Genomic DNA, 13,037 nt, shown 5'->3' on the forward strand with positions numbered 1-13,037 from the left:
AATCCGTTTCAATCACAAGGTGTATGTGCGGTGAGAATACTCTCATGAAGTCTCATCCGTGTGCCGGAGGAAGTTTCATGTTTAACCCCGTTCTGAAAGGGCTGGCTTTCCAGGAGCTCCGGTTTCGGCCCCGTGCAGCGCTGCCTGCGGCTGCCCGGCTCCAAGGAGCCCGCGGCCCCTCACCACGGATGCGCTCCTGCCGCGGCGGAGATCCTGAACGTCGTGATTTGGCAGTGAAAAGCGGCTAGACTGCCTATGCCATTTCTTTTGCTTTGTGTATGTGTGTGTTTTGGTTTGTTTGGTTGTTTGTTTGGTTTTTTTTTAATAGGAAGGCGTGACAATGTCCGCCGCCTTTTGTCATTTGAGATACTCAGTGATTAATGGAGGAAAGCTGTGAAGGAGGTGAGAAGAGTGAGCACAGGCGGCGCTTAGTCCGGAAAAACTCCTGCTGCCGGCTACCTGTTGAGGTGGGTTCACGCGGGCGCTCCATCATTTCTGTCTGTCCAAGCGAGATCATTGATGCCCGGCCGGACCAGCCGAGCGCCGCCTAGCCCTGCTGGGAGATACGGCTCCCGAGCCTCCCTGGGAGCGGAGGCACCGAGCGAAGTTTTCCGGGGAGAGGACCGGGATTCCGGCTGCCGCCCTGGGGAGGGGGGGAACCTACAAGCTGAAGGGTGGGAAAAAAAGGCGGGGGGAAATAAAGAGGGCGAGAAGACCGCACCACCCCTTTTCCGAGGACACGTTCCCGGGGAGCTCAGTCTCCCGCAGCACAGCAGAGGCGCGGAGGCTCCGCGGGCGGGGCGGGCGCGGCCGGAGCGCCTCCCCGGCGGCAGGGGCGGTGGGGCCGCGGGGCCGAGGCGGGCGGAGCGCGGCTGCGGAGGGCGGCGGGGCTGCCGCGCCGGCTCCGCTCCCGGCAGCGCAAGCTGCGCCCAGCGCGGCGGCACCTCCGCCCTCCCTCCCCGCCGCCCGGCGCTGCTGGGGCGGCTGCCCCGGGCTCACCGCGGTCCGAGGTGCCGGGAAGCGGCGGCTCCGCGTTCCGCCCGCGGAAACTTTGCCCGGCGCGCAAGGGAAGGATGGAGCCGGGAGAGCCCGCGGCGGCGCCCCTCAACCTGTCCCGAGCCGCGGCAGAGACGCCCCGCGGGGAGCTCAACCTGTCCGGGCTGCCGGAGACGGAGGGGAAGCCCCTCTTCGGCATCGGCATCGAGAACTTCATCACCTTAATCGTCTTCGGTTTAATCTTCACCCTGGGGGTACTGGGCAACACCCTGGTGATCACGGTGCTGGCGAGGAGCAAGCCAGGCAAGCGCCGAAGCACCACCAACATCTTCATCCTCAACCTGAGCATCGCCGACCTGGCCTATCTGCTCTTCTGCATCCCCTTCCAGTCCACGGTCTACGTGCTCCCCACCTGGGTGCTGGGAGCCTTCATCTGCAAGTTCATCCACTACTTCTTCACCATCTCCATGCTGGTGAGCATCTTCACGCTCTCGGCCATGTCTGTGGACCGGTACGTGGCCATCGTGCACTCCCGACGCTCCTCAGCCTTGCGCGTTCCCCGCAACGCCATGCTGGGCGTGGGGCTCATCTGGGCGCTCTCCTTCGCCATGGCCTCGCCTGTGGCTCACCACCAGCGCATCTTCCACCGCGAGACCAGCAACCAGACCTTCTGCTGGGAGTTCTGGCCCAACCCACGCCACAAGAAAGTCTACGTGATTTGCACGTTCGTCTTCGGGTATCTGCTCCCGCTGCTGCTCATCTCCTTCTGCTACGCCAAGGTGGGCAAGTGTAAAAGGAAGGGAGGGACACGGTGGTGGAAAAGGTGTCCGTGAGCCATAGAGCCATTTCTGGGCATGTGGAGGGACTTGGCACTGTTGGAAGAAAAAGGAGCAGGGGTGAATTTGTGCCACAAAGGGAGAGGGCAGGTTTTATAGCTGAGGGATATCTGAGGGGTGATAACATATGTTCAATATCGCAGAGAGGTCAGAACAGGGATTGCGTGGGGTGAGTGGAGAGGGGTGTTCTGGCAATTAGTGGGGTCTCCCTGTCATATTTCCTTCTTGCAGAATGCTAAGAAGCCCCAGTGCTCTGCTGCTTTCTCCGTCACCAGAACTCTTAATTTCTTGAAGTGCTGTGTGAGGAATTTGACTCAATAAAGTGCAACAAAGCAACAAGTTGTTCAGGCTTCAGATGAAGCATTGTGGTTCTTTAAAATGTGCAGTGCACTTGAAAGTCACAAAAATTATCTGTTTGGTGTTAAGAGTAAAATGTCCTTCATGCTGCCTGGTCCCTGTGGTGCCGTGTCTTGCCCCAGTTGAAACTGGTGAGAGAGTTACCTCTGACTTTGGCAAAGGCAGGTGGTTCCAGGGAGCAGGGCATGAGAACCCAGGTAGGAAAAAGCCTGAATATGGGTGCCTGAATATGGGTATTAAGGGTGCCTGAATATGGTGTTTAAGGGCATTTCTGCTTAAGCAAGGTGTCACATTTTTCTGGAATAATAATTGCAGCCTTCAGCATATGATCCTCTGCTTGCTGCTGAACAGGATCTGGAGCACCAGTTGCTACCTGCTAATATCTTGCTGTTTCTGTGCCAGCTGCCTTCAGTTGCAGGATTTCTCCTTAGGCAGTGATTTACATTTGAGAGGATAGGACTCCTCTTGACTGCTTAAGTCAGTTCTTCAACTGGCAAGTTCAATAGATGTACCTGAGGTATTTAATTTGAACAAGTAATTTTATGTTCTGCTTAGTTTTGTATATATTCCATCAGCTTAATTGTGATGTGCAAATTGAGGCTGTACTGTTGTCCAAGTCTGATGAAACCAAGGCATGCAGAACACAAAGGACAACATTTCTAAATGGCTGTTCATAGTGGAACAAATGCAACCTGGCAAATGAAGCAGAAACAAGTTTTCATACATAAACTGAATCCTGCTTTCCCTGAATGAATACACTGTTATTTCATCTACTGTGGTGAATATGACTGAGCTGTAGTGATAGACTGTCAGTTTGAGGAAAGTATTACACAGTGCAGGGAGAACACTACAGAATGTGTGCACGGGGGCTTTCAGCTACTAATTCTTCCCCTTTTCAAAGCCAAAACATCTTCTGTTTCAGCATAAAGTACTGGCCTTTGAAGTCTAATTATATGAGAGAAGATTAAAAAGAAATCTTTCAAAATTAGCATAGTCTTGTACAGTGTAGGCATGAAAAAAACAAATATGCTTAACCAGAATATATGGATAGTAAATAAAACACACTCTCATTACAAAGCACCTCTACTGAAGTAAATCTCTCAATATTAGTATTAATATATAGTTTAAAAAATAACCAACAAAAACCCCTCCAAGCCAACAAAAGCAACTCTATGTGAAAAATATGCCCAAGAAGAAGTTAGTAAAATCAAGGCCACTTGAAATTACAATAAAATTGTGTGCTTAAACTATTGCCAGGCTAGGATCTCACTCTGGCTTTGTGATGTGTTTTGAGCCTGTATGTGTGATCCTGCTTGCCACGGTGTCAGGCTGGAGGAGCTGACCTGAAGGGGTAAATTTTAGAAGATAGCTGGGAGGTAGCTGGTATTCCCATCAGTTTACAGGCTGGAAGGTGCCGTGACTTGTACAGAGCTATGGAAGGTATTTGTACCCTGCCACTGAAGACTCACTCCTGCCCTCTTTAGGAGCCACTGACAAACCTCCAACTGCAATATTTTGGGACAGGGAGAGCCTTCTTAGGCTGAGCAACCCCAACTCCCTCAGCCTGTAGACGTTAGGAGACATTAATCTCTGCATTAGTTTCTTATGGACTTCACTGGTTTTCATGAACTGTGGATCAGCGAGATAACGCAATCTTCTGCTGCAGTAAATTAAGACAAATGACACTTATTTCTCTATTTGAATAGATTGCCTTTTCCAGACTCCTTTAAGGCAGTTCTGTTTCTTTCATAAACAAATTGCAATTGAACTTTCAGTTTTGAAAGTCTCATTTTTTAGGCACTCTAATAGGGAGCCAAGTTCTTTTTCTCTCTCACTTCACATTTATTAAGTATTAGCAGAGATTTGTATTTTTCCCATGGATAACAATGTTATTACAATGTACAGAAGTGCCGAAGCAGTGCCAGGTATTTGGAAGCAGTGTCCTCCCAAAATATCTCATGTGATACATGCTCTTCAGGCAGAGATTTATGAGATCATGCTCTGTCTTGTGTGTATGGCTACCTCTTTTGTCTCTTCCACAAGTAACATTAGTTCAGTTTCAATGCAAATTTTTGATAGAGGAGTGAAAATATCAGAATTAAGGCTACTTTCCTAGTTTTTTGAAAACAGCAGACAAGGAAGAAGGTGAAGGGTCTCCATTATCCTCTTTTGTTTAAGGAGTCAGTTTGCATTCAGCTGTTAAACACCAGACAAGCCATAAAAGGGAAGTAGTCTTATCAACTTACAGAGAAGACACATAATTTTGGGAACACTGTAAAAAAGGCTACAAATCCATAGGAAACCAGTTTTTGTTGCCTCAGAGAAGTACTCTTGAAAGAAGGTTTCTATGTCAGAGGGAGGAGCAGTGATTATGTAGTGGTCAGCTGAGTCTCAGCACTGCGTACTTACAGACACCTTGTGTTCTGCCTCTTCTATTGCTTGTCATTTTACTTGCTTTACTTTTGGAATGCTGGCTTTTTCTTTGTGTTTTGTAACATTTGCCCACTAATGTGTCCTTAAAGGGTAAAGTGATAAATGATTCCCAGTCAGCTTCTAACAGCTGACACCTGCCAGGGTTGTGCAAAGTTACTACTAATTTTGGGTACCTCCATTTTTCAAGGATTCACTCCTTGAAAGTCAGGCCTCTTTCAATCAAACCTTTAGGTTGGACACCTATAGTTATTAGCAAACATTTCCTTTTATAGATGCATAATGTTAAAAGCTTTCTTTAAAACAAATATGTCTTGCCTTAAGAATGTTTCCATTATTATCTATCATTCTGAACATTCTGAATTCATGTCATGTATGATTTACAGACTTGGTTAAAACTAAGCTATAAAAAGTAACAGCCTCAACATAAAATACAAGCTTATCTGGCTTTGGATATTAAACCCTAAATTTTGTTGAGCAGCAAGGGGAAAAGTTTATTAAACTTTACTGAAAGAAAAAAATAAAAGCTATGACACATTAGTCACACACTCTTAATTGAAAGAGGATGCAGGATCTCTTGTGACAATAGAAGTAGTGACATTACTTTAAAACATGGATTGCAGGCAATAGCACTTGAATTTCAATCAGGTTCATACTACAAAGGTGGTTCAGAGTGTAATGCTTACATTATCTGTAAAACAAGAATTTCATTCTTACTTGACAGTGACCTTGTGCAGGCTTTCCTTCTGCATGATTTTCAGTGGCTGATAATGAAGGTCTGGTCAGTGACATGCCAGACAGCAAACATGGCTTTTAACACTGTAGACTTCAAACTTTCACAATGTTTGGTAGACCTATGTAAAAAGGCAGAGGTAGTTGAAGTTATTTTCTTCACTCCTTTATTGGAAGAATCTCTTTTTCAACTTGATTTGGTTAAAGTCCTCAGTCAGGGCTCTCAAGCCATCCTGAATGTAGTTTCTGAAACATAGGGGGAAAAGAATAATTTCAAAAAGACTTTAAAAGGAGAAAAAAGAGAGAGAAAGAGAGAAAGAGAGGGAGGAAGTGGCAGAAGTGGCCGAAGTGGCGGAAGTGGTGGAAGGAAGGAAAATAAAAGAGAAGAGAAGAGAAGAGAAGAGAAGAGAAGAGAAGAGAAGAGAAGAGAAGAGAAGAGAAGAGAAGAGAAGAGAAGAGAAGAGAAGAGAAGAGAAGAGAAGAGAAGAGAAGAGAAGAGAAGAGAAGAGAAGAGAAAAGAAAAGAAAAGAAAAGAAAAGAAAAGAAAAGAAAAGAAAAGAAAAGAAAAGAAAAGAAAAGAAAAGAAAAGAAAAGAAAAGAAAAGAAAAGAAAAGAAAAGAAAAGAAAAGAAAAGAAAAGAAAAGAAAAGAGAATGTAGGCAAAACCAAGGGCCTACTGGATGTCATGAGTGGTAGTCTTGGTCATAGTCTGTACCAGACTAGATCCTACAAGTCTCCTTACAGTTTCTTACACAACAACATAACTTTCTTACCACAGCACCCCACCCTCATCTTCAGAATAGAGGGAAGCTGATCTCTGAACAGCAGGTACACGAAAGCTGGAGTTGCAAATAGTAAGAGGCACATTGTAGAATTATTGTTTATTCAGGCTGTTAGAGGAACAATTGATTATTCATTGGCCCAGAGAAGAGGCATTTTGAACAGGGTAGTGGGAGAGAGTGTCTTAGATTTGCCATGTAGTGTTTGTGCATAAACATGGCTCTTTTTTAATACTCCATGGCAGTCTCTGCAGGTCTTTGAGAGCTGTTCCACTGCTGTTGAGCAGTAATTGCATTTTGCCTGTTTCTCTTGCTGCCACTTTTCATGCCATCTGGTACAATACTATGCCAATATGTTTTCACTACAAATACTTATTTTATGAAATGTGTAATCTGAAAGAGAGGAAGCTGATAGGGTTCATTTGAACGTTATAATCTAAATTGACAACAAAATCCTCATCCACCACCTCACAAGCCCCTCAAATATCCAATTTACCTGTTTTGTCTCCTTCATCTTTCTTTGAACTGGAGAGAGATACAATGCAAAACTTTGGGCTAAAAGTTTCAGAACAGAAGAAAAAAATGTTTGTAACTTTAAAAACTATTTTGCATTTCTGATCCCTGCGAAGAGTTTATCTGACTTTAGTTTTGGGCTGCGAAGGAGAATCCCTGGGTGGCACGTGATAGGATTTGCAAAGGTCCAATAGCAGCAGCCCATCACTGTAAGTTATATGAAGGGGGTGTGATAAATGAAGCAGCAGTGATGGGACATGAACTTAATTGCATTCCTCCCGTGCCCTTTTTTTCAGTTTTATGTTTTTCACTGAGGGACTCAGTAATTCAGCTGGTCTCTACAGGGCGATGGGAGGTGAACAAAAAGTCTGTGAGCCAGATAGTCATCTCCCTGCTCTGCTTCTGTCTTCTTCTGGGAGTCTGTCCTTTCCTTTGGGTCTGCTTCATACTGAAGAAGAAAGAAATGAAGTCAAAATGGGACTTTCTCAGGGAAAGCCCATTTATTTTTCTCCTGCTTTTTCTTAGCTCAGACTAGCCCCCTGAAGTGGCCTGGGTACTGTTCCCAAATAGGAAGTGCGTGCAGGGTGAGTCACAGGGTAGTACACAGACAGGCACAAATGAACTGCACTTACAATATAAAGTGGTTATTAGTAATTTCTTTTTTTTATTATTGTTTTTGGTGTTTCTCTGGAAGCCAAGAGTTGATACCTAAAAAATCAAGTTTGCCGATGAGCTCAAGATATTCACAAAGTCAATATCTGTGTCTATAAAACTCAAATGCCAAAGCCTCTAGGTCACCTTGACTGATGTCTGTCCTAATAGTGGTTAGCTGTGCAACCCAAAGAGCACAGAGAAAATGTCACCAGATAATATGAATCTGAATTTGGACCCTTTCCCCCAACCCAAGATCTCTTTGCATCCTCTATCTAAAACCTTATGTGTAAATAATTATGTTAAAATTTGGACCCTGCTCTTGGACAATGAGCCTTTTTGTGAAATATTTTTTAAACTGGGTTGTGAAAGATTCACGGTGAGTATCATCACATTGTTGTGAAAAGTCATGCCTCATGTGTCATGCCTCATGTGTCATGTCTCATTTTAGTATGAATTATTCTTGAAAACCTAAGCTTCTTTCAAAGATCAAATAGTGCCAGCGTCTTGATTATACTAATCAAGCATCCATCTGAAGGAAGAAAATTATGCAGGTGACTCAGAAAACCTCTGACTCAAAATGTACACTTTTCTTATGTTACACACACTAAAGGTCATTCTAAACCAAGCCTTTGACTTTTTATGGAAGAAGAGAGATTGCTAATTCTGTGCACCAGATAGATTTCCATCCATTTCCTTGTTCATTTGTGATATGTATTTGTTATGTAATACATCTGAATATTTTAGTAAGAATTCAGTTGTGGTCTGCTTTGTTTTTGTTGGTTCACATGGACCCACATATGTAATTCTTTTGATTTTCCTACTGTGCACGTTTGAAATGTGTAAGTTGGTTCAGTGGTGTCTGTTAGTGAATCATGCAGTAGTGGAGAGCACAAGAGTACTCAAAAATACACAGGTTTTAATTTTGTTTGAATAGAAATTGGGGAAATATGATAAAGAGATGCAAATTAATCTTTTCAGGTTCTTAATCATCTGCATAAGAAGTTAAAAAACATGTCAAAGAAGTCAGAAGCATCTAAGAAAAAGGTATGTTGCATTCACTACTAATACTCATTTGTGTGTATTTTAGTTTTCTGGCTAAGCTAATTTGGTACTTGTTGCTAAAGATGTAACAGAGAGAAGAAATGAAAATGAAGTATTTAATTAAATGTTCAGCGTCCCTCTGAACTTAGCAGATCAGAATCTTTTCTGGTCCAGGTTTTCCATTACATTGCATCCAGCCATTACCTGAGATCCTCATATTTGGAACTTCAGAGCATGTGAAATTTAGGCACAGGGAGACAACATGTCTTTTGTGTTAAATTTTTTTCTTTTTTTCTCACTGACATTTTCCCCTGACTTGTAAATCATAGGATTTTTTATTTTCTTTTTTTTTAACTAGCTGATTTTTAATGTTTTAGTGAATAATTCCTAGGTTGTATTAGGGACCTTTAAAATGAAATTTATTGTGCTTCCCAATAGGAGTCTAATAAGAGACTTTTAGTGATTCTCCAATTCTTCTATTGATTTTCCACACAATGTTTTCTTCTCTTACATTCAAGACATGAGTTATGTACTGGATACAAATAAAACCATGAAAGGTCTTTAAAGAAGAATATAAGCTTCATGATTTAGAACAATATTTGAAAGATGCATTTAAACAGAGAATTTGTCAGTTATAATGTGGTTGTGATTTTTGAGCAGATATGACCACAGTGATCATTTGAGTAACTTCTCATTTATGGATTTGGAGGAAAAACCCCTTGAGCTATAGCTCTTCATTTGATCTGCTCACTATTTTCATATGGACATGGAAACTGCCTCCAATGTAAATGAGGTGCACATGGACTCAACAGGGAATAAGTATTCTCTCATTTATGCATTCTCTATTTTTTTGAAAAATATCCTGCTCAATAGGTTTTGATTCCTAGAATTAAAAGCATTATGGCCCTGACTCAGTAAAATACTTAACATATATACTTTTGCATTTTGTGTTGTCAAGGCCAAAGGTATAGTTTTCAAAGACATTTTGTACATCGCCATCTCTCATCTAAATTATTTCCTCTAACCACTAGCACTCAAAAATTGCAGATCTGAGTAGGAATTAACTTTTATAGCTTCAGGATAAAGCATTATGATCAAGACTTCTTGAATGTATCAGGGTTCAGTAGCCAAAGAGGAAAAAACCCAAAAAGCAATCCGGATGGGGTTTTTTTGCCTTAGAAGATGAGTTTCCAAACCTAAGGCACAAGTCATGTTTCTCAAAGTGACTCTTTGTTAGTGTGTTAGTGCTCTGTGGTTACCATAGCTTTCTTCTTTTCCTTCTACTGTCCTGTGAAGAATGCATTTCAGGTGTAATTATACATTTTTAGCCTTATTCAAACCTTTAGGAATGTTCTAATAGCAGAATCTCAAAAAAAAAAAAAAAAAAAGCTGCATGTGTGGGAAAAATAATGAAAAATATTATTTTTGCCTAAATTCTATTTTTCATGGTTTTTGGTCACAAAGCATCAATATTAATGTCATATATTTCAAGTGGGTTTTATTTGCTAATAAGAAACCCTAAGCAAGCTCCCAGTAGGTAAAAAAGAGCTGGTTTTTGGTGATACCTTGCTTAGAATACAAAGTGATGATTTTGGAAAAGTAAGCTCTGAAATTAGGCTTACGAGGAACAATGAGATAAAGCAGATGTTGTGAGATTTCCTAATAAAAAATTGCTTCTTCTGCTGATATGAAATACCTTAAGTAAAAGTTGCAAGAGGAACATTGTCACCCTCTGCTTTCAGGGGCATCAATAGCCTATTGAATGTCAGTGATTTTCCTGGTTAATTTTTTTCAGAATTTTGAACAAACTGAAATAAAATGCCTCTTTTGAAGTAATTGTGTGTGTGGTATCCTGAAAATTTGTTTATACCTGGAATATTAACCCACTGAACAATCAGAGCATAAACTGCTCTTAATTTATGCAGTCTCCTGAATAAATCTCCTGACAAGACCTGAAAAAGAAAATATCTCTGTGGCTGTTTAAGTGGCAACTGATTTAAACTCCATAGCGCTAAGTAGAGGAATGGCTTATGAAAAGAGATGCTTGCTTTAGACTAAGCATGTTACATTAACTGCAGATTTAATGTCCTTTGGTTTCTGTTGTGAGATTATACTGACCAACAACAGCATCTGTCATAAGTTATTTTGGCCTGTTGCCACAGAAATCAGAATGTTTTTCCAATAAGTTTTTCTAAGCTAACTCATGTTCTGATTAGTTAGATCAGTCTTAATTATTTCTGAGCATTAATCAGTTCAAGAAGTATAGACCAAGTTCAACAAACTAGCAAAAAATCTGCATATTTTCTGTGCTGCAATATTTATCACTCTGTGACCCCTGGGTTAGTTTTGGATGTGAAGAAGTTATCAGAAAAATTATGTTATAAAGTGGTAATATAAAAATTATGATGGCTAATGACATAATATACTTTGAAATTATTATTAGACTTTTATTTGGAGACTTATTTAGCTGAAAGAGGTACGTGGTAGGGGAACAGATATTAATTACTTAGGCCACTGCAAAGCACCAACTGCTGTTTCTGAAGTAGGTGAAAGCTAAAGAAAATGTTGACAGTCAAATTTCACTGTGCCCTGACAGAAGACCTGCAGCACCTGAAGGGGCCCTACCAACTGATTCTGGAGCTTAGAATCGACCTAGTGAAATTGATGGTCCTCTCATAAATAGTAGAAGTGGAGTGTGGAAGCAGCACTGAGGATATTTTATGTTCCATTTTTTAATTTAGTGTTTGGTGGTGAACTTTAACTTCAAGATCGGTTTTGATAATGCGCAATCACCAGAAATTTCAAGCCCTTACTTTTTTCTTTTTTTTTTCACTAGTTGTATCCCAGAACGTTGTTGTATGACTGTGGAAATTCTGTGTTTAAAGGAGACACTTCCAAAACCTTGCTTTAGTAAGCACTTGAGCAAGCTCTAAGCTTTTCCACCAGCTGCCTTCATGCATAATAGATCTCTCTTGAAACTTTAATCAGAAATTATTGTGCACGGTAGTAGAATTCATTAGATCTGGATGAGATTTCCCAAAGACCACTGTTGTCATTATTTTACAACAGGCTTAGGTGCACTTCAGAACAGGCTCAGCTTTTGTGCAGGGAGTTAGGAACGTCATTCTTCACCTTTGAGGAAAGTTCTGCAATTGCTTTTTACTATGACATTTTCCAAGGCTGGGGTTCTCCTTGCTGTAATTCATTATGCAGAATAAAGCCAATATAAGTAATGGGGTGAAATCAGTAACAAATACTGCAGTGTGTTCCCTCTCAGTATACTTTTTGGTGTGTTTTTTTTTTTTTTTCCTCCAAACAGGAGTTTTGAAGTGGGTTTAAAGCTGATTCTTTGAGTGCTCATCAGACATATGTGTTTTCCTTTTCTTGTCTCAGACAGCACAGACTGTGTTGGTGGTGGTAGTGGTTTTTGGCATCTCCTGGCTGCCTCATCACGTGATCCATCTCTGGGCTGAATTTGGAGTTTTCCCCCTGACTCAAGCCTCCTTTCTCTTCAGGGTAACTGCACACTGCCTGGCTTACAGCAATTCTTCTGTGAATCCAATCATATATGCATTTCTATCTGAAAATTTTAGGAAGGCCTACAAACAAGTCTTCAAATGCCAGATTGGTAATGAGTCACTTCTGAATGATGCTAAGGAAAATAAAAGTCGGATAGATACACCACCCTCTACCAATTGTACCCACGTGTGAATGTTGAGAAGCCCTGTGTGTTGGCTCTTCCTCTATGTAAACTAAACACCAAGAAAAAGAAAAAGCACAATGAGCTTTATCCTGGGTTTATCTTGATAAAGCTAATTGGTATTTAATGTACTGACATTGCATTTGTAACCAAAGTTTGTGAAACTCATATGAAAGTAACCTGGGCTGATCATTTGCATCTTAGATAGTTTTGTCTAATAAAGCTCTTGGACTTTCATAGATATTTGAGGAAAAAATGTTGAGATGATATGTCTGTACAGAGACAGAGATGCTATGTCTGTATTCTCACTCACTAATCATACAAAGGTACAAGAAGAAGATGTTGATGTGGTCAGGTAACTTTCTGACATCTTACTCCATGAAAGTGAAAAATGGATACATTTCCTGTCCTACAGATAATGAATACTGAACTACTGTGATTTCAAAGAGGAAAGCTTTTGTTCTCTCTTCAGATTGTTTTAACAATGCCTTTTTTCTTTTTAAAGTAAACCTGGGCTCTGATTTGGAGTTGGAATAAGTTGTGTACACCTTGAGGCAATTGCTTTAGAGAGGATATTTCTATCCATTTAGCTGGTTTTAATATGTCTTACTGAGCAAGGATGGATTGGTTTTCCACTTCATATGGCTGCCTTACTGTATACACAGAACTTTTGTGTACACTATATAGAAGTTTTTTATGGCCTATGGTGTAATTGTACCAAAATGAGGATTTGTGTCTAACTGAGGGAAACTTTTCTTCATGTGCTGCATGTGCATGCATATGTGTTTTCTTAATTTCATAGGCTTTGAGATGGAGGTACAGTTTTAGAAGTGCAATGTATACATATGTTTTAAATTATGATGTTTCATAAATAAGCTCTAGACAATGCTTAAGGATTTAAAGGTAGCATTCCCTTTAAAGTTGTAGGTGGAGCTTGATATCATGTAGTTTTAAACTGGAAATATGAAGAAGGTTGCATTTATATTAATGCAAAGTGCAT

The 13,037-nt window shown here is 41.1% G+C and overlaps 1 protein-coding gene across 1 annotated transcript; it reads left to right on the plus strand.

Moving 5' to 3' along the window:
* Positions 1 to 1,073: 1,073 nt before the first annotated feature.
* Positions 1,074 to 12,048, plus strand: GALR1 (galanin receptor 1; the record flags this gene model as incomplete). Its single annotated transcript, XM_084210210.1, has 3 exons — positions 1,074 to 1,775; positions 8,275 to 8,340; positions 11,731 to 12,048. The coding sequence occupies 3 exons, from the start codon at positions 1,074 to 1,076 to the stop codon at positions 12,046 to 12,048; spliced, it is 1,086 nt and encodes a 361-aa protein (XP_084066336.1).
* Positions 12,049 to 13,037: the final 989 nt, after the last annotated feature.

This window comes from Fringilla coelebs, assembly GCF_963513975.1.
Source record: "Fringilla coelebs genome assembly, chromosome: 1".
NCBI lineage: Eukaryota > Metazoa > Chordata > Aves > Passeriformes > Fringillidae > Fringilla > Fringilla coelebs.